Genomic DNA, 21,681 nt, shown 5'->3' with positions numbered 1-21,681 from the left:
AACTGTTGTTTTAAAGTAGATTAGATTAGATTACCTACAGTGTGAAAACAAGTTCTTCGGCCCAATAAGTCCACACCGGCCCTCTGAACAGCAACCCTCCCAGACTAATTTCCCTACATTTACCCATGACTAATGCACCTCACCATACGGGCAATTTAGCATGGCCAATTCACCTAACATGTGCATCTTTGGACTGTGGGAGGAAACCAGAGCACCCGGAGGAAACCCACGCAGAAACTAGGAGAATGTCTTTGTGGAGTTTGCACAGTCACCTAAGGCTGGAATTGAACCCAGGTCCCTAGCACTGTGAGGTAGCAGTGCTGACCACTGGGTCACCATGCAGCCCAGAGAAAAATGAATTTTTCAGTCTGTAAAGGTTGACTTGTTTTATTTTTAAAAGGTCAGGAATTCATTTTGAAAAGTGAATTCAAAACAGCACTTCTTATAACTTTTATGATTGTAGCTAAGTAACCAGCAATCCACTTGGGGACATAATTACTGAGGAGTTTGCTGTCTTGAAGTTTACAATAGAGAGGTGTAAAAAGCAGGCTCAAGCAGAGCAGTGGTGTATTAACTAGTTTGCAAGCAGTCAGGGTTGTGGACAAGTCCTGGGAAGAAAGCTGCAGAAGGATGTAATGATGTTTGAGAGGAAGAAATTAGTTTTGGTGCGGGTGGGAAGCAAAGAACTGCAGATGCTGGAAATCAGAAAAGTAAACAAATTGCTGGGAAAAAACTCAGGTCTGGCAGCATCTGTGCAGAGAAAGCAGAGTTAATATTTAAGTTACTATTTGTTTTGAGGAACCCATGTTAAGAAATGTGAACCGAATTAACAGGTTGTTTTCAGGGTCTTGCCCTGAGACACTGAAGAAAATTGCATCTAATAAATGCATAGAGATTTATGAAAGGTAACTGATAATAGCAGTGCCAGCTTTTGTTTTAAATTCATAGGACGAAAGCTTTGATGACTGGGCGTTATTATTCCCACAATAGTGCTGGTGAGGTACCTTTTTGAACTACTGCAGTCAATTTGGTGTAAGTAAAGGCCACAATGATCTAAGGGAGGCAGTTCCACAGTTTCGTTCAGTGACAATAAAGGCTTGTGATATATTCCCTAGTCAAGATGATGAGTGACTGGAAGGGAGCTTGCAGGTGGTGCTTCTGTGTCTCTGATGCTCTTGTCCTTCTAGATAGTGCTTCCCAAACCTGTACCAACTACTGTCCAAAGAACCTTGCCAAATGTCTGCAGGGTATTTTCTAGTGGGTAGACACTGAAGCTACAGGTAATTCTTGTATAAAGCGTGCTTCGGCAGCGCAATTTGGTGCTCGCGTCGCTGAAGAATTGGGGAATGGTATTTTCGATATCACTTATCTCTGTCTGCAGTCGTGCGATTCCATTGACAGTCGTTTCGCATGTTGGTTCTGCGCACGCAGTGATGTCAGCTGCTGCAAGAACGAGAGGTATAGTATTGTACATTGAGCAGTTTCACCTCAAAAATTAAACTAATGAATGTTAGATTAGATTAGATTCCCTACAGTGTGGAAACAGGCCCTTTGGCCCAACAAGTCCACACCGACCCTCCGAAGAGCAACCCACTCCCCTACATTGACCCCTGACTAATCCACCGAATCCACTATGAGCAATTTAGCATGGCAATTCACCTAACCTGCACATCTTTGGACTGTGGGAGGAAACCGGAGCACCTGGAGGAAACCCAAGCAGACACGGGGAGAATGTGCAAACTCCACACAGACAGTTGCCCGAGGTGGGAATTGAATCTGGGTCGCTGGTGCTGAGAGTGTTGATTGCAAGGACTGCATTACTCTTATACACACCATTGCCTTTCTAATTTGTTCTTGTACCTGCATGTCTCACAATCTAAACCAACCCCCAAGAAACAGTCAGAAGGCAATTAACCACAGCCAATCCACTTCCACAACCACACCTGCACCTGAAGGTGGTAATGGTGGTGATGATGACCCTCTGTCCCTGCATTAACAATACTTTTTCAATATGATGTGTTAAATTTACCTTTGTTTCATGAATAAGTATGAGTTAAACCTTCATTCAGGCTATGCTATATTTTGTATCAGGCTTTTGGTATCTTTGAGCAATCATGAATGATTATTTTTTGCTGGCTGCCTCTAATTCTGCTTTTCCCATAGGCCCTATGATATCTATAAAGCCATTTTTCTTTTAAGCAAGACTTGACTGGAATGCTACTGTGACATTATAGGAGAACTACCTGTGTTGTGCATCAGTAGTAGAGTGGTATATTGCCAGTCAAGTGGGCTTCTTTGCCTTGGAAAATTAGTAGTCATTATTTTGCTTGTTCTTTGTGTTTTCCTGTTGTAAATTAATATAGCAAGACACTATTTTGATCCAACTTCTGTTTCAGCTGGACTAACTAGATCAGTACAAATCATGTACAGACTTTCAGAATTTCCTGGTTTTTGCTGGTTTGTTGCAACTGATCCATGGCTGAGAGATTCAGAGCCTCAAATTCCTATCTATTCCTGATTATTATTCCTCCATTGACCGCTCCAATTGGCTATTAATGGAAAATTTGTCTGTCCACACCTCTCAGACAAATGGTCAAAATTTGATGAGGTATTTGTCAGTTTCTGCAGATACATTGGATTACATGGCCAGTAGTCCAGGTAGTGTTCTATTCCTCTTTAGGGTTCTAATCAACAAATGGCAAGTGTTACCTTTTAGGTATAAGGACAACTTATGGTTTATACTTCTGACATTATCGGGCTTTGTATCTGTAATGAAAGACTGTTCCTTGTGCCTGTGTGATATTCCACTTCAAGGAACTATTTACATAGTTGAAATGTTTGGACCATTGTATCAAAAGAAGAGATGTGCAATTCTTGATAAATTATTTGTAGCTCCGATCATGTCAGATGGTTGTCCTCGTCATGTTGTGATTTTACTGTTATTATGAACAGATTCAATTTCACATATCTTGTGTGATGAACAAAGGTAAAATATTTAGAGCTCACACTGCAACTTTCAGTCTTCTCTGTTGTGTTGCAAGGATTTGCAAGCAGGGTAAGGTGTCCTGTACCCAGTCTAGTAGCTGACAGATTCACATTTACCAATCCAATTCAAAGGAAATCAGTCTTTTTTTGATTATGCTTGACTGTGGACTGAGAGGGAATCATTGCCAATCTAGTTGTGAGACCCCTTGAGGATGAATAACCGTAACAGAATTTTGTATCGAGCTGGAGGGTAAGGTAGTCGAATCTGAGACTAGGGTACTGAATCTTAATGTGAAGATATGAGGTGTCAGTTGGTCTTGATAGATTGGGGTGAGTTTCTTTTAGGGATCACAGTGGATAGGCAATGGTGTACATTCAAGGAACGCATGGGGGACCTGCAACAACTGTTTGCGCCTGTCTGGTACCAAAAGCAAAATGGGTAAGGGGGCCAATCCATGGCTTACCAAGGAAATTAGAGCTAGTATCCAGTGCAAGAAAGAAGCATGCAGATTGGCCAAGAAAAATAGCAGGTCTGAGAATTGGCAGCAGTTGAGAATTCATCAAAGAAGGACAAAGGGATTGATTAAGAAGAGGAAAATAGAGTACAAAAGTAAGCTTGCACTGAACATAAAGGCTGACACTTGGAGTTTCTCAAGGTATGAGAAGAGAAAGAGATGAGTGAAGACCAATGTAGGTACCCACAGACAAATGGGGAATATGTAGGGGAGAAAGAAATGGCTGACCAACTGAATACATACTTTGGTTCTTGTCTTCACAAAACAGGACACATCAGGTACCAGGAATTATGGTGAATACAAGATTTTGTGAGAGGGAAGAACTCAGGGACATCAATATGAGTAGATAAATGATGATGGAAAAATTGAGGGAATTGAAGATAGACAAATCTGCAGGGTCTGACAATGTACATCTTATAATACTTAAGGAGGTGGCTCTAGAAATGGTGGAAGCATTGGTGGTCATCTTCCAGGATCATAGACTCTGGAAGATTCCCTGCAGATTGGAGGGTAGCTAATATTCAAAAAGGGAGATAGAGAGAAACCAGTGAATTATAGACCAGTAAGCCTTTAATCCATTATCCAAGACTTGAAAGCAGAGGCAGAATCGGACACAGACAGCATGGATTTTTGAAGGGGAAATCATGCTCGCCAAATGTGTTGGAATTGTATCAAGATCTAACTAGTAGAGTTGACGACAAGAGGGAGCCAGTCAATGTGGTATATTTGGACTTGGAGAAAATGTCTGACAAAGTCCTGCGTAAGAGATTGTGTAAGATTCAAGTGCATGGGATTCAGGGAAGTGTATCGAGATGGGTAGGAGTAAACAGTAATAGTTAATGGGTCTTTTTCAAATTGACCATCAGTAATTAATGGGGTGCCACAGGAATCCGTGCTCCGACCCTAGCCAATCACAATATATATTAATGATTTGAACGAGGGAACAAAATGGAACATGTCAAAGGTAGCAGATGACACCAATTTGGGAGGGAGAGTGAACTTTGACAGGGATGCAGGGATCATTCAGCATGATCTGGACAGGTTGGGCAAATGCAGGATAATTTGGATAAGTGTGAGCAAAAACAAGAAGGCAGAAGTACTGCCTGAATGGCTGTAAATTGGGAGAAGGGAGTCTGCAGTGGGACCTGGGTATCCTTGGGTACCAGTTGCTGAAGGTAAGCATGCAGGTGCAGCAAGCAGTGAAGAAGCCAGATGGTTTGTTGGCCTTCATTGCAAGTGGTTTTGAGTACAGGAGCAGTGATGTGTTGTTGGAGTTATACTGGGCCTTGGTGAGGCCACACCTAGAATATTGTGCTCAGCTTTAGTCTCCTTTTCTTGCTCTTGTGGAAATGCAGCAAAGGTTTACCAGGCTGATTTTCAGGGATGGTGTGACTGACGTATGAGGAGACATTGACTAGATTAGGATTGTTTTTGCTGGAGTTCAGATCAGTGAGGTGAGACCTCAAAGAGACATAGCAAATTCTAACAGGACTAGACCAGTTAGATGCAGGGAGAATGTTCCTGATGGTGAGTGCCTCCAGAACAAGTGATCACAGTGTGAGGACAGTTGGGGTGGACCATTTCTTCACCCAAAGAGTGGTGAGGCTGGAATTCATTACTACAGGAAGTAGTTGATGCCAAAACATTGGTCACGTTCATCGTAAGTGCTGTATCTAGCTACCTCTTGAATACATTCAAAGATTATGGAGAGAAAGCAGGATTAGGCTGTTGAGTTGGATGATCAGCCTGATTGTGATGAATCATGGCGAGTAGGCTCAAAGGGCCAAATGGCCGTATCCTGCAACTATCTGCTGTGTTTCTATGTAAATGAGTGTTGAGGAATGATCTCCCTATCTGGTGTTGGATTTTTTTTTGATTTGGAATTAGCATTGGAACTGAAGACACACCCCCTCAGCACAAAGTTGCTGTGAATATTTATAGTCCGAGTCCTACAGCGCAGAGACAGGCCCTTTGGCCCAGATGTGTCCATGCTGACCAAAATGTCCATTCACGCTAACTCCATTTCCCTGCACTCAGCCCATAACCTTCTAATCCTTCCTTTCTATCCATGTGTTTGTCCAAATGCCTTTTAAATATTGTTATTGTACCTGTCTCAACCACTTCTGCTGTCAGCTCATTCCATATGCATACCACTGCCTGTGTTTTTAAAAAAAAGAGTTGCCCCTCAAGTTCCCTTTTATTCTTTCCCCTCTAACCTTAAACTGATGCCCTCTAAGCTTCGATTCCATGACTCTGGGGGAAAAAGACTGAGTGCATTCATCCAATCCATGTCTCTCATGATCTTGTATGCCTCCATAAGAGCTCCCTTCAGTCTCTTCTGCTATAAAGAACAGTCCTAGCTTGTCCGACTTTTCCCTATAACTCAGACTGTTGAGCACAGGCAACATCCTTGTAAGTTTCTTCTGCCCTCTATCCAGTTTAATAACATCCTTCCTATTGTAAGATGACCAAAACTGAGCACAGTACCCCAACTGGGTTTAAGTGAAGACTGCAGATGCTGGAGATCAGAGTCGAGAGTGTGGTGCTGGAAAAGCAGGTCAGGCAGCATCCGAGGAGCAGGAGAATTGACATTTCTGACATAAGTCCTTCATCCGGAATAGGCTCAGCCTCCAACGTCCTGTACAACTGCGCATAACTTCCCAACTTCTGTACTGAATGGCCTTCATCAGTCAGGGCAATGTGTCAAAAGACTTCATCACTATCCTGTCTATCTGTGATGCGAAGTTAAGAAAACTGAACGTGACTCCTTCACCTTTCATGACACACCTTAAAGCCCTACCATTCCCCATGAAACCCCGACTTAGAATTGACTTTCCAAAATGCAAGATTTCACTCTTCTCTATATTAGACTCCATTTGCCGATTTTCAGCCTATTTCCCCAGCTGATCAAAGTCTTGCTGCAAATTCAGATCACCTACCTCGCTGTCCACGCCAATGCCAGTTTCACTGTCATCAGAAAACGTACTAATCGTGCCTTGTATACTCATCAAAATAATTGATATAGAAAATAAACAGAAGCGGACCCAGCACTGACCCCTGAGGCACTCCACGAGTCACAGGTCTCCAGTCCAGCAAGCATCCTTCCACTATTACTCTCTGCTCCCTCACATCAAGCCAATTTTGTATCCAGTTTGCCAGTTCACCCAAGATTCCATGTAATCTAACCTTCCAGAACAGCCTACGATATGGAACCTTATGAATGGCTTTACTGAAATCCATCCAGACTACGTCTACTGCCCTGCCCTTGTCAACTTCATCAAAGAATTATAACACGTTTGTGAGGCATGATCTCCCATTCACAAAGCCATGCCGCCTACTCTTAATCAAACCCTGTCTCTCAGAATCTTCTCAAGTAACTTACCCAACACAAATGTTCATCTTTCTTGACTGTAATTCCCAGGCTTTTCTTTGCAACCCATCTTGAATAATGGCACAATGATCACTACCCTCTTCAGTCTTCTGTGACCTCACGCATAGCTAACGAAATGTTTGCATCATCAGCCAGGCCCCCCACAACTACTTCCCTAGCCTCTTGCATTGTGTTTGGAATCTATCTGGTTAGGACCAGGAGATGTATCCACCGTCATACATTCTTAAACATCTAACACGTCCTCTACTATGATATGGGCTGTCAAGATATTATCGCTAACTTCCCAAGTTCCTAAGTCATCTTGTCTTTCTCCATGGTAAACGGGAGAAATATTCATCGAGGACCTCACTCATCTCCTGTGGTCCTCCCCAAAATGTCCACTTTGGTCCTGAGGGGCCCTATTTTCTCTCTGAATATTTTTCCTTTAGTATACTTAAAGAACCTATTTGGATCCACCCTAATCTTCTCAGCCAAAGCTATCTTGTTGAAACTGTGTTGCTGGAAAAGTGCAGCAGCTCAGGCAGCATCCAAGGAGCAGGAGAATCAACATTTCTGAAGGGCTCATGCTCGAAACGTCGATTCTCCTCCTTGGATGCTGCCAGATGTGCTGTGCTTTTCCAGCAACACATTTCCAGCTCTGATCTCCAGCATCTGCAGTCCTCACTTTCTCCCAAAGCTATCTCGTGCCTCCTTTTCACCCTGATTTCCTCCTTCAGTAAACTCATGTATTACCTGCGTACCTCCAAGGATTCCCTTGATCCCAGCTGCCTGTACCTGAGCCATATTACCTTTTTTTCTTCTGGTTAAAGCTTCAATATTTCTTAACATCAAGGGCTTTCTATTCCTGCCAACCTTGCAGTTCAAGGTCTATATGTTCCTATGAGCAGGAACTCTAGCCATCTCACTTTTAAAGGCTTACCAGATGTCCCTTTGCCCTCAAACAAACTACTCCAATTAACTCCTGCAAGCTCCTGACTAAATTTGCCTAATTTAGAACTTGAACCTGTGGACCAGTTTTGTCTCTCTTAACTGTTTTAAAATTTAATGGAACTATGGTCACTGATCCCAATGTGCTCCCCCACTGTCACCTCCGTCATTTGTCCTGCCCTATTTCCCAAGAGTAGGTTGAGTTTTGCCCCTTCCCAAGTAGGACTCTCTGTGCTGCCTGAGGAAACTTTCCGGGGTACACTTAACATATTCCACTCCATCTAAGCCCTTAATGCTCTAGCAGTCCCAGTCTATGTTAGGAAAATTAAAATTCCCTTTTTGGACAACCTTATTGCTCCTGCAAGTCTCCCCAGTCTCCCTGCATATTTGTTCCTCTAACTTAGATTGACTATTTGGGGGTCTATCATACAACCCCAATTATGTCACCATCCCCTTCATATTTCTCAGCTCCACCACAAAGCCTTACTGGATGATCCTTCAGTTATTTCATGTCTGACTACTGCTGTGATACTCACCTTAATCAAAAATGCAACTCCCCTCTCCCTTACTTCCACCACCTCTGTCATGCCTAATGTGCCTATACCCAGCACATGAAGCTCCTTTTGCTATATTTCTGTAATGGCAACAATCCCAGTCCCACGTACCTGTCCACGCCCTGAGTTCATCAGTCTTACCTGTCAGCCTTCTCGCATTGAAATAAATGCAATTTAATCCAACAGGCTTTCCTTGCTCCCTGTCATGTTCCAGCATGACTTTTCTCTTCAACTTCGTATTTCTGATTATTGTATCTCCACTTCGCCTCACATTTGTGTCCCTGCTGTTGAGGATCTCATCTCCCTACCACTCTAGTTTAAACCCTTTCTTGCAGCACTAGCAAACATGGCTGCCAAGGTATTGATCCCTCTCCAGTTCAGATGCAACCAGTTCCTCTTGAACAGGTTACCTCTCCCCCAGAAAACATCCCAATGATCTAAAGATCAGCATCCCTGCCCACTGCACAAATTCTTTAGCCATGCATTCATGTGCCATGCTCTCCTGTTCTTACCTTCACTAGCATGTGGCCCTGGAAGTAATCCAAAGATTATCACCAAGATCCTGGTTTTAACTTTTTTTCCGAGCTCTCTCTCTCATCAGTCTGTAGAACCTCATCCCTATTTCTACCCATGTCTTTAGTGCCAATGTGCACAGTGATTTCTGGCTACTCACCCTCCCCCGTGAGAACATTCTGCAGCTGTTCTGAGACATCCTGGACCCTGGCACGGCAGAGGCAACACACCATCCTGGATTCCCGTTTGCAGCCACAGAATCTCCTATCTGTCTCCTTATCTATCAAGTATCCTATCACGAAGGTCCTGTTTACCTTTACCCTTCCCCCTGAGCCAGTCAGTGTGCAAGTGATTTTTTTAAAGACTGGGTTTACCCCAGCATATGGTTAATAATCAAATATTGATTACTTTGTAAATTTGAGTGGTATTTCCAAAGATTCTGACTGAATATAGAAAATTAAAAGAGCACAACTGCATTTCCGATAACCTCACTTGGTCACCTCAGTTGTTTGTCAATGCTGTAGTGATCTCACTCCTTTTGAAAAGGCATAAACAGAAGTACATCATTCAGATTTGACATGCTACTTCTTTGCTTGGCTGTTGAGAGGTCAGCTGCTTAGGTTTCAGAATACTATCTACTCTTAATTACAGTCTTTATGATTAAGTACTATTCAGGTTTTATGGTACAATGATTATAAAATTCCATTCCTGTTTCCTCAATAGTTTTCTAGTAAAATATCTTTCAGTTTGATTCACGAATGGGGCTTACATTCGTCTTTGTGATTTGAGACCTCTTTGGAAGAGTTTGCTTTTGATTTTCCCTGTTTTCTGGAGCTGTGTCTCCTCTTTCCTTCCTCCCTTCCTGTCTTGCTCTCTTCCTCCTTCCTCCCTCTCCTCCTCTTTACACCTCTTCTCTCCATTAGTGAACATTCTTTGACATGATTGCCAACTCCATGGGAATTCCATAGTGAGGGGTCAAAATTCAAAACACTGTGAATAAACGACAGTGCAGTGGCTCCCAGTACTTAAAAAGACTGCCTTCATGCTGTTTGATTTAAGTAGTATTGATTCTCTTTTATATGTTTGGTCATATTATCTGCTGATCTTCCTATCTCTACAGATTTGCACACAGAAGCAGTCCAAGCAGCTCTGGCCAAATACAAAGAGCGAAAGATGCCGATGCCTTCGAAGAGACGCTCTGTGCTTGTGCATTCATCACTCGATGCATACACTCCTCCAGGTACACAGATCTCCTAAAATTAAACTCGTTTCTGCCAGAGACCACATGCTCATCGTACAGTTAGTTCTCGTTGTTAAATTTTAATTTGTACAGACCATCTGTCTGATTTTTGTTGAGGAACAAGAAAGAGAGTTCTGCTTGAGACAGAGTTAAAGTTATGATATTCTTTTGAAAGAATTGTTTCTGTTCTCCTCCTTTCTTCAGAAAGCCATGTACTTTTATCTAGTGGTGAGCAGTGAAGGCTGTTGGCAATCCTCCTGAAAGTAATGATTGTGCAAGGTGTTAACTTTTTAAGGGAGTGGGAGTTTGAGAACAGTATTAGCATGATCGACTAAAATAAGGCTGGACTAAAGCTATTCAGTCTGAATTTAAGGTATGTCCAGTCCCACCTGCCCTGGAGGTATGTTACAATTTGTCCAAATAGGTTGATTTAAAAAATTTTCATTTGAAGACTTGGTGCTCAGATTTTATTAAATTCTTCAGCATTTTACGTAGATATTTGCATAGTGAATTTCATTCGTGGAAACCTTTCACTGTGTTATGCAAGTAACATGTAATATCTATTTATCTGCAGAGGAAGATAAATATTTTAAAATAACTTGACTAAATTAAATAAGTTTTTCCATTTGAGTGCATAAAATTTGATGCCTGTGTTTTTCTCATGTTTTAACTTTTGCTTCTCCAAACTAGAGTACCAGTAATATTTGGTAGAAAGTGAGGACTGCAGATCAGAGTCAAGAGTGTGTTGCTGGAAAACCACAGCAGGTCAGGCCGCATCTGTGGAGCAGAAGAATCGACATTTCATGCATAAGCCCTTCATCAGGAATGGCTTATGAACATATCCTCATGAAGGGCTTATCCCCGAAACATTCTCCTGCTCCTTGAATGCTGTCTGAACTGTTGTGCTTCTCCAGTACCAGTAACATTTGTAGACTGGCTACTTAATGCTATATCTGATTGAAAAAGTGTTTGTCCCTCAGTTTTCCCTTTTACTTGTGCAATGTGTCCACATTGACTGCAGTGCTTAGGAAATTCACTGGGTGTGTTTGTATTCTGTGTGTCCATGTTACTTTGATGGAGAAACCACATACTTAGATGATGCCCACTCTGAATCTCGACTCCTTTTAACCATCTTTGGTTTCTTATCCGTTAATATCCTCACCTCGTGAAAATTGATAATTCTCTGTCTTAAATTTTAATTGTCCTCAACACAACTGCTTTTAATGGGTGTGAGTTCTCAATTTGCACTTAACTTTGCACTTAACTTAATTTCATTCTTATTATGCATTCAAGGTAATTGCACTTGTCCTGGATTTTCGAGCCACAAGAAACTTTTTGTCTCTGGCTAATCTATTGAATCCTTTGATTATTTTAAACACCTTGATTAGATCAGCTGTCAATCTTCTAAACTTAGGGAAATGCAATGCAGGTTAATGCAACCTACTGCCATAACCAACCTTTTAAAACCTGGCATTATTCTGCTGAATCTGAAAACTTTGCCCTCCCTCGGACAATGCATATTTACTGAGCTATGATGGTTAACACTGAGAGTATGAGGTCTAGTGAAGATTTTACAATCAAACTCTCAACTTGGTTCTCACCTTCCATCTCCCTTTCGATATGTGACCGCATTGATCACCTTTTTTTAAAAAAAGTTTGTTCTCTATTCTGTGCATGTGACTTATGCACATGCATACCCCTACGTCCCTCTATGCCTCTGCAGCTTAAAGTTTTTGCTATTAAGATGTTCCTTTTTGTCTTGCTTGGATCCAAAATGAATAAGAACCTATAGTGTTGAAATTAAGCTATCTCGGCCAAGCATTGCAGATGCAAGAACCCTTGTTTTGTGTTTTAGTCCACGATCAGAAGAAACCTACTTATCACAATTGTGGTCTCTTTCCACACCAGCCAGTTTAGAAAATTAACATGTTTTCCTGAAGGTTTGTTTTAAGTAAAGAATCAATCCATGCCATTATTGGTCCTTGTATTTCAAAGAACATTAGTCATGTTATGTCGGATTGGTGTCATGTGTTAGTTAGTCCAGGTGAGGGTGGTAGGCCTGCATGACTTTAGTGGGCCATCTGGATTTTCTTGACATTCCTAGAGCTTTCATTGTCATTTTCTTTTACCCAAATCCACAAATAACATTTTTGTTGAATTAATTGAGTGAACGTGGTTTGTGCACGCGAAGAGAAAGATTTTGTGTTGCCCTTTTTTGACGAAAGGTATCATGGTTGTCTTGTGTGTTGAGTTATAAAATATGAATAATTCTCTGACAGTGAAGTGTTGAGGTGCAGTGTTGAAGTGTATTTACTGGATGCGAGTTTCAATTACATGATGTGATGGTGAGAAAAATTGTGATCATACAATATTTCTTGTTGAAGTCTCAGACTAATCCGAATGGTTTGCATACCTTGAAAATGTCTCGTTCTTAGGACAATAAAACAAAAAACTGCAGATGCTAGAAGATCTGAAACAAAAGCAGAAATTGCTGGAGAAACACAGCCAGTCTGGCAAAAGTATTCTGAAGAAGAAATGCTGGACTTAAAATGTGTTCTCCACTTTTTCTCCAAAAATGCTGCCAGAGTTGCTCTGTTTCTGTAGCAGTTTGGTTCTGAGTAGATTTCAATTTGCTTTGTAAAATGTAGAATTTTACGGAATTGATCTAATTTTTGAGCTGTTGAACTCTGCATAGTTGTTGTAGTTTTGATGAATATGTGCAGGAATATTTTCAATCATTTGTTCAGTCAGGCACCCACTGAAATTTTTGATCGATGTATGCCATCTATGTTATCAAAATATAAAATATGTTACCGATCAACACCCTGGGGTTGCAGCTGGCCAGAACTGAGCTGGTCTGGCCATTTAAATACAGTATCTATAAGAGCAGGTCTGATGTGAGGAACCTTGCAGTGAGTAACTCGCCACCTGAATCCCCAGAACTTGTCCACCATCTACAAGGCACAAGTCAAAAATGTGATGGATTCTCCACACCTCTCCAGATGTATGTAGCTCCAGCCACACAAAAAATGGAACATCACCCAGACAAAGTAGCCTACTTTATTTGCACCACATCCACAAGTATCCACTCGTTTTCTGCACCCCCCCCAACCCCCCAAAACTCCACTGATGTTCAGTTGCAGCCAACAAGATGCACTGCAGAAACTCATCAAGGCTCCTTAGATAGTAACTTTCCTAAGTCACAGCTTTGTCCATCCAGATGGACAAGAGTAACATGAATAAGAAAAAAATGGAGACAGTCAGATGTGCCGTCCAGAACCAAGCCAAGCCATTATGTAATTCTTAATGGCAGTCAGTATTGGATTTGGATTGCTGTTTAAGTAACTAACAATTTTTGGGACTAGCCAAGGGTCTGGGTACGAAGAACTGAGAAATAAGCCTGTTCCTTCCTGCTGTGCAACCTCATCTAATTTTCAGCTAATCATCTCAAAATTATATTGGAAACAGTTAATAACCTGTCTTGAAACAACCATGCAGGACAACATTAAATGACTTAACAAGTATTATCACTCCAGAACTAGAGCATTTGGTACATGAACATGAATATGAAGTTTAAAACCTCATGTGTACCATACATCTGTATGTTTCAGGCTATTTTACAGATGTTGTTGGTGAGATAGGTGGGTTGTACCAATTAGTGTATATTCTAGAACATCTGATCCTTTTTGTAGAAATATGTTGATGAATAATACAATTTCACAAAATGTATGAAGTGATGCTGTTTCTTTTCACACCATTGCCACCAGGTAGTCATGTTGCTGCACCATTTCAGAAATTGCAAACAAAAAATTGATTTTGCAGAAAGGTCAAGGACTTGAGTCTAGCATAGCAGGGGAAAATATATAGTGCTTGTGCCTGGCAGTACTTCTATTTTTAATTATTGAAAATTTGTGTCATGTTAAGTCAACAGTTGTTTAATGTCTGAGAGCACAGAATTATTTGATGAGAACCTGCAACTGTTAGGATTTGGGATCAAGTTTATACCAAAATTTAAATTTCCATGTTTTGGTTTTAAGTATTGCACAGGCATATACAGAAAAAAGCTGAACAAATATCTGTGAGGAAACTATGGGCAGCAAACATGGAATACAACAGCGAATAAGAGAAGTCATCAAATCTGCAAGCATATGGCTGGGGGCACAAGTAAACCATTCAGCTCTCAAGCTGCTCCACTATTCAAGAAGTTATGGCTGATGTATTTGTTTTGAATTCCAAATCTTCATTCACCTTTGTTTTTATTGGATAAGGGAACCAATTATCTGCCTTGCCTTCAAAATATTCCATGACCCCACCTCTGTTGTGTTTTGAGGAAGTGTTCCCAAGGCACAACTCTTGGAATAAAATTCTGCTTGCCTCCGTTCTCAACTGATGCACAAGAGGAAACATCTTTTCCATGTCTGCCTTGTAAAGACCACTCAGGTTCGTTCACATTTGAGTCAGGTCTGCCCACCTCTAAATTACATTGGAAACAAACCCAGCCTGTCCAAACTGTCCAAAAAGTGTGATGTAACTGAAATTAAATATTGAAAAAGACCTGGGTTGTCTCTCATCTTTTAGAATGACCATGTTGGTTTCAGTTCTTTCATATGGAAATCGCAAAACGTTTTTAGAAGTTACATTCTCAAGTGAACTTGAACAATTAGTGTCATGTTGGCCCAGATAATACATTGAAGGTGTGAGGTGCCCTGTGTGAGACCATCTGTGTCACAACGTTCAGACTGATTCTAATCTAAAAAACAGATTTACAGAATCTTACATGGATTCATGAAGTTTTTGAGCAAAGTAAAATGTAATTCTGCAGTGCAAATTCACACCACAAACTGAGAGAGAGTGCGGGGGTGCATGCACCCTTGTGAGTATGGAGTTTGTGTGTGTGTGTGTAAAGGGGTATAAGTCTGTGAGATGGTGCATCAGAGTGTGGGAGTGTATGTGTGAGCGAATGAAAGAGCTTGTGTATAAGAGAGCACCTTTGTGTATGTGTGTGCGTGTGTTGGGGTGGGGTCGCCTGCAGTGTGACATAGACCCAAGGCCTGGTTGAGGCCATCCTCATGGGTACTGAACTTGGTTATCAGCCTCTGCTCGGCCACTTTTCGTTGTTGATCTGTCCCAAAGTCCACCTTGGAGGACGGTCACCCGAAGTTCTGAGGTCAAATGTCCTGGACCACTCAAGTGTTCGCCGCCTGGGAGGGAACACCCTTGTATGTTGATTGTTGTGCGGTGTCCATTCGTTAGTTGCCGTAGCCTCTGCTCTGTGTCGCTGATATACCATATCTCAGGGCATCCTTGTTTGCAGCATATTTGGGAGACAACGTTGGTGGAGTCACATACACAGTGAGGTGTCCCCATGTGTAATGATGGTATTTGTGTCGACACTGACACATCTTGCAGCATCTTCCATGACAAGGTTGTATGGTGTTGCCCTGAAAGCTGGGCAGTTTGCTCCAAACAATGATGTGTTTGAGGTTTGGTTGTTTAAAGGTGAGAAGTGGGGAAGGTCTTGGCGAGGTGCTCATCCTCGCTAATAATGTGTTGCAGACTGTGAAGAACATGGCATAGTTTTTAGGCTCATGAGAAGTACTGGGCAACGAAGGGTATCTTGTCGGTTGCAGCTCATGTCTGTCTCCTGAGGAGGTCGTTACGGGTTTCTCCCTGTGGCACATCAGACCTGGCCCATTGTTCTTATGAGGGCATCCTTGAGTATTTTCAGGTGTCTGTCGCATTCCTCCTCATCCGAACAGATCCTGTGTATGCATAGGGGAAGGCTTGTTTTAAGTAGCTGAGTAGGTAGATGCTGGAAACCTGATTCCAGAATAGTGGTGCTGGAAAAGCACAGCAGTTTGGGCAGCATCTGAGGAGCAGGAAAATTGATGTTTTGGGCAAAAGTCCTTCATCATGGCTTGTTTTGATACATTTCAATTGGAAGTTGGAGAAGTGTGGCATCGTGAGATTTATCCGTGGGTTTGCGTTAGAGTGAGGTGCTGAGGTGTCCGTCTTGACTGAGATGCATGTGTCCAAGAATGAAACAGATAGTTGAGAATAGTCCGTGGTGAGTTTGATGGTGGGGTGAAACTTATTGCTATCACTGTGTAGTTTTTTTCAGTGACTCTTCGCCATGGATCCAGAGGAAGAAAATGTCGTCAATGTACCTGGTGTATAGTGTAGGTTGGATGTCCTTGCACAGAGAAGTAGTCTTGTTTGAACCTGTGTGTGAAAATGTTGACACACCTAGGGTGCAAATTTGGTCCCCATGGCTGTTCCATGTGTCTGGATGAAGAACTGGTTGTCAAAGGTGAAGAAGTTGTGATCGAGGATAAAGTGGATGAGTTGCAGGACGGTGTTTGGAGATTGGCAGTGGTTGGTGTGGAGTACTGAGGCTGTTGCCGCAATACCATTATTGTGGAGGAGGCTGGTATAGAGTGCTGAAACATCCGTTGTGATGAGGAATGTTCCTGGGTCGACTAGTCTGTAACTGTCTGTAAGAAATCTGTAGTGTTGTGACTGTAGAAGCTCTGGTTCCCCTGTACAATGGGTTTCAAGGTGCCTTCGACATGGCCAGAGGGGTTCTAACACAGGGTTGCATTGCTTGATGTGATGGGATGTCCTGGTGTGTTGGCTTTGTGTATTGTTGGGACCTTGGGTTCGTGTCACACTACAGGTGGCTCTGTACACTACACACACACGCACATACACAGATGCAGGCTTGTGCACATAGGTCCGCGTGCACAGCCGCAAGCACTCACGCAGACCCTCTCCCATATGCAAGCTCTCTTATACACTCTCACATGCACTCCCTCATTCTCATGCACACACTCGACCTCTCATAGACACTCATAACCACCCCCACCATGTGCAACACACGTCTATAAGTTTGAATTTGTATTTGCAGAATTAGATTTTATTTTGCTCAAAAACTGCATGAATCCAATGTGGTCATTCTAAAAGATGACAGACTTAAGAAAACAACCCGGGTCTTTGTCAATATATAATTTCAGTTACATTGCACTGTAAACTTTTCCTTTAGATTTTGTGTCCCACGATCTTATACTTCGCAACCCGCTGATGAAGGAGCAGCACTCCGAAAGCTATTGCTTCCAAATAAACCTGGTGCTGTGGACTATAACCAGGTGCTGTGTTTTTTTTTTAAGCATTCGCAGTATGCTAGGTGAAACAACGATTTGCATGCACTTCACTCAACGTAGTCAACTTAAATTCGCTGCTCATATGTGATCTACTCGACTTTGAGGCAATGAAACATAGACTGAGCAACCACTTCACAGAACAGCTGTGTTCTGTCTGTAAAAATGACCCTGAGCTTTCTGTTGCCTGCTTTTTGAATGCTGTATTCGCTCATCAGCACTTTTCTCTTGAGCTTGCTGCAGTGCTTCAGCAAAGCTGGAAGAACAATTCTAATTTTCAGCTTGTGGACTGTGCAGCCTTCCAGACTCAATGTTGAGTTGGATTGTTTTAGGGCCTGAGCACCTCCTTTTGATATCCTTCTCCCAACACCCACACACCAGGCCGCCTTGTCACTTAGGTTGCTACCACAAACAATCCAACGTCAGCTACAAATAAGCCCCGTGAGTAGCTATTGATTTTTCCCAGGCTGACCAGCTCTCTTCTATCCACCATCACCCACTAAAAAAAAATCTTCATTTGTACTAATCTTTTTCTAGCTACAGACAGTTCTGAAGAAGGATCACCGGACCTGAAATGTTAACTCTGCTTTGTCTCCACAGATGCTACCAGACTTGTTGAGTTTTTCCAGCAATTTGTGTTTTTGCACCACTTTCAGGATGTGGTCTCACCATGAAAGCATAACATCCTTATCTTCATGTTCAATTCTTCCCATAACCAAGGATAGCAGTCATCATCTTCTAGATTAATGTACTGTACCTTCATTGAAAGATTTTTTCAGTTGTGCAACAGAAGACCTAAATCCCTTTGCACCTCTGAATTCACTCCAAATAATTGTTCATTTAAGTAGTACTCTGCTTCTTTTCATTCTTTCTGCCAAGTAAACAATATCTCATTTCACTCCATTATATTCCATCTGACAGATTCTTTTCCCCCGCTTGGTCAACTTATCTATATCTGTCTATGACCACATAATGTGTTCTTCACAACACCCTATCCTAATTATCTTGTCTGCAAATTTGGCTGCCATACTTTGGTTCACATTATTGAAGTCATTGATGTAAATTGTCAAACATTGAAGCCCCAACACAGGCCCCTGCAACTTTCCACATCGTGCCAATCAGACCAAGACCTACTTATACACAGTTTGCTGCCATCAAGCAAGCTTCTATCCATGCTAATAGGTTACCCATTCTGCCCATAGCTTTTATTGACTGCTATAATCTGAGTTATCAAATGCTTCCTGGAAATCCTCTTTATGCTCTGTATGCCCCTTTATCTTCGGTGTATGTTCCTCCTTCAAAGAACCCCAATAAATTGGTTAAACATAATTTGTATCTGAAACCGTGCTGCCTCTTCCTGATTTTCCTTGAGATTTTTTTTCAGTGTCGCACGATCATGTCTTTGATAATCGATTCTAAAACCTTTGACAGGCATTTAGCTAACTGGCCTACTGTTGAATATTTTCTGCTTTCCTCCATTCCTGAAAAGACCAAGAGATGCTCTTGCAGATGTCTGTCCAGTTTCTAAATGTGGTTTAGGGTTTATGTGACACGATCAATAATTTTAATTGCTTCCAAAAACACACACACTGGTGAACATAAGTTACAGAAGTAGTGGTAGGTTGAACTCCTTGAGATACTGTGCAATCCTCACAGCCTTACAATGTGTTCTCAGATTAATTTTTGTCTCCATATTGACTGTTTTCTGTTGCATGTGTAATATGATGAATTCCTAATAGGGATCGAAGAGTTAAAATTATTTTCCAGTTAGAAGTTAGCCAGCAAAGTTAGTGTGGGATGCACATTGTGTCCTGCGTATCCACTCTGCTGCATGTATGAATGCCTCCCTGTGAGGCTGTGTAACTGAGTTTACGAGAGTAGACACTACACTGTCCTAACATTAGTGTTATATTGAATGCAGACACATCTTCAGCCTCGGAAGATGAGGGCTCACTCCGTCGCCAGGGCCGGATCACGTCCACTCCAAACCAGGGCCATTTGAACGTAGAGCACTGGCTTAACAAGGTTATCCAGAGCTCCTCCACCTCATCCTCTGCATCGTCCACTTCATCACATGTAGGAGGGAAACCTACTGCTTCACTAGCTGACCTCATGGCGCATACCCATTTAGGTCAGTAAATGTTTATTTTATTTTACTTTCTCTACAGCATTACAAGATGCAGACGTCAACATACAATAACTGTTGCCTAAATTATAATGTTAGTGGCAACTAAATAGTGCAGAGTTGGATTGGGAAGATTTGACTACAGACAGGTCAGGATTATTGATCTGCTGTTACATGCCTCAAATTAAAATTACCTGATACTCTGAGTAACTGGTTCAATGAAGGGGTAGTTGATTGTAAAAGAAACAGCATTTGCTCACAAACCATTTGACTTCATGATGTTCTGTGGCACCTTGCAGCAAATGAATTGTTGCTAAGAATATATGAATTTGCCATTTGCGCACAGCAAAGATTTCTCAAATAACAATAACAAATGACCAGCCAATCTGTTTCTGGTGTTTGAGAGGTGGTTGGGGGAAAGACACAACTCTGCAATTTGTGGCAGAGAATCATTTGTATTGATGAGGGGCAAACAGGTGCTCATGCTGAAGTACCATCTTAAATATGTTTTTTTTTGTCATGCAGCTCAATGCTTCATCTCATATTAATGGCACTGGTGCTTGTTGCATGCTTGTGTTTTGTTTCTCTTTTATATTTGCAATTTGTGTCTTTGTTTCTGTGCTGTATCAATATATCAAGCAATATTGGTAACTTCAAGGTGTATTGCACATCGCTTTATGACAGTGTTATTAAGTTAGTTGTTTGGTGGAAAGAAAAGTTCTGTTTACAGACTAGATTGATCAATATTTTCAGACCCAAAGATTTGTTCTGACCAAGTTGATTGTAAAGAGATTCTTGCACCTTTTTTGCAAACGATTACTGGTGTAATATTTAACTTCCAGTTTGAAATAATCATGTAAGGAAGATTTGGACTTGAGATCAGGTTGGCTAATGGCTGGTTTGCAGTGCAGAGTGACGCTAACAGTATGGATCAATTCCCATACAGGGTGAGAGTCAACATTAAGGTCCCACCTTCCCCTCACTTGAGGCGTGATGACCTTTTAGGTTAAACTCATCACCAGTCATCTCTGTAATAAGCAGGCAGTCCTCTGGTCCTCTGAAACTGTGACAACTTTACTTGAGGCTACTCGCCCTCCATTTTCTTGTCAGAGGGACAGAAAATTGAGAGTATTTATCTTGTGCTCCCCTTGCTGCTGCTTCTGCACTTATCTCTCCAAATCGCCAGTTTGTTTTGTGTTGTCGATGTTCAGGGTTTTAATATATCTCGACTATTTCATTTGCTTCAGTTGAGCTGGAATATCTCAAATGTTTTATGCATCACCACACAAGAATAAGAACAGAATATTAGAATGCAACAGATTTATTCAGTATTTCAGTTGGATTTGTGCATATATGTACTCAATGAGCACACAGACTCTGCAGCCAGATCTCTCTCAATCGGCCTTGTTACGGTCATTTGGAGAATATATCTGTCACTTTGCATTGTGAATGCCTTGTATTTTAGCAGCAGTAATGATGTCAATAAAAGCAGCATGTCTTTTCCAGTCCCAATCTGTGGTGAGCTCATAGAATAGAAGTATTGGTGAATACAACCCCACATTCTCTACAGCTACAGTCTCATACAGTAATTTCTTTCTGTTGATGCCCATCATAGCATTCTCTTGGACCACCACAAAACTGATGATCCAAGCCAGCTTTAGGAAACAAACCTTGCAATGTTCCACAAAAAATCAGTTCGTCATCCTTGAACATTCCCTTCATGACTGCACTCTGTGTGCCTTTGCCTGGGCAAGTGCTCCTGCATGATGTCCTTCTAAAGGTCATAGCTTGACCCATGGAGAATAACTGCTATTCCTTGGAAGGTACTTCAGATGGCTTTGCAGGCTGACTTTTAGGTCTAACTCTGACTGGTGAAAGTTGAAAAACTGCTGGAACTGACCATGGAGAGGCTGGACCGTAGGTAATTGGTAGCAAGGCATCGTGAGAAAGATGGTGGTGGAAGTAGAAGAGGCAATATCAAGAGGACAAATTCTGTCATCCTGAGTGTGGAAAGCAGATTCGTGCTGTGTGGAATACTGTCTCTGTCCATAGGGCAATAATCCTCGTAACCTTTTGGGGGCATATTTCTGGACTGTGAAGACTCTTGAACCTCTTTAGAATACTGATATTCACAGCTAAGATGACAGCAATTTGATCCTGCAAGGCAGCAAGCTAAGCTTGTATTGCTTCAGTTTGAGTTTTTCCTGCAGTGGAAGCAGAGTCGTCATCAGTCCCGCTGTAAGTGTTCTTGTGAAGTTGATCATTTCCATTCTA

The 21,681-nt window shown here is 41.8% G+C and overlaps 1 protein-coding gene across 5 annotated transcripts in view; it reads left to right on the top strand.

Annotated features, from left to right (window-relative positions):
- LOC140481879 (disco-interacting protein 2 homolog A-like) overlaps nucleotides 1–21,681 on the top strand; it is a 273,185-nt gene that overhangs the window by 118,703 nt on the left and 132,801 nt on the right. For all 5 annotated transcript variants that reach the window (XM_072578496.1, XM_072578497.1, XM_072578498.1 and 2 more), the window contains 2 exons: nucleotides 10,006–10,125; nucleotides 19,204–19,413. In XM_072578496.1, coding sequence (XP_072434597.1) covers nucleotides 10,006–10,125; nucleotides 19,204–19,413 — 330 coding nt within the window. The remainder of the gene's footprint in view (nucleotides 1–10,005; nucleotides 10,126–19,203; nucleotides 19,414–21,681) is intronic.

The sequence above is a fragment of the Chiloscyllium punctatum genome, chromosome 10 (genome assembly GCF_047496795.1).
Source record: "Chiloscyllium punctatum isolate Juve2018m chromosome 10, sChiPun1.3, whole genome shotgun sequence".
NCBI classification, from domain to species: domain Eukaryota; kingdom Metazoa; phylum Chordata; class Chondrichthyes; order Orectolobiformes; family Hemiscylliidae; genus Chiloscyllium; species Chiloscyllium punctatum.
This window is presented reverse-complemented; position numbering and strand designations above follow the sequence as displayed.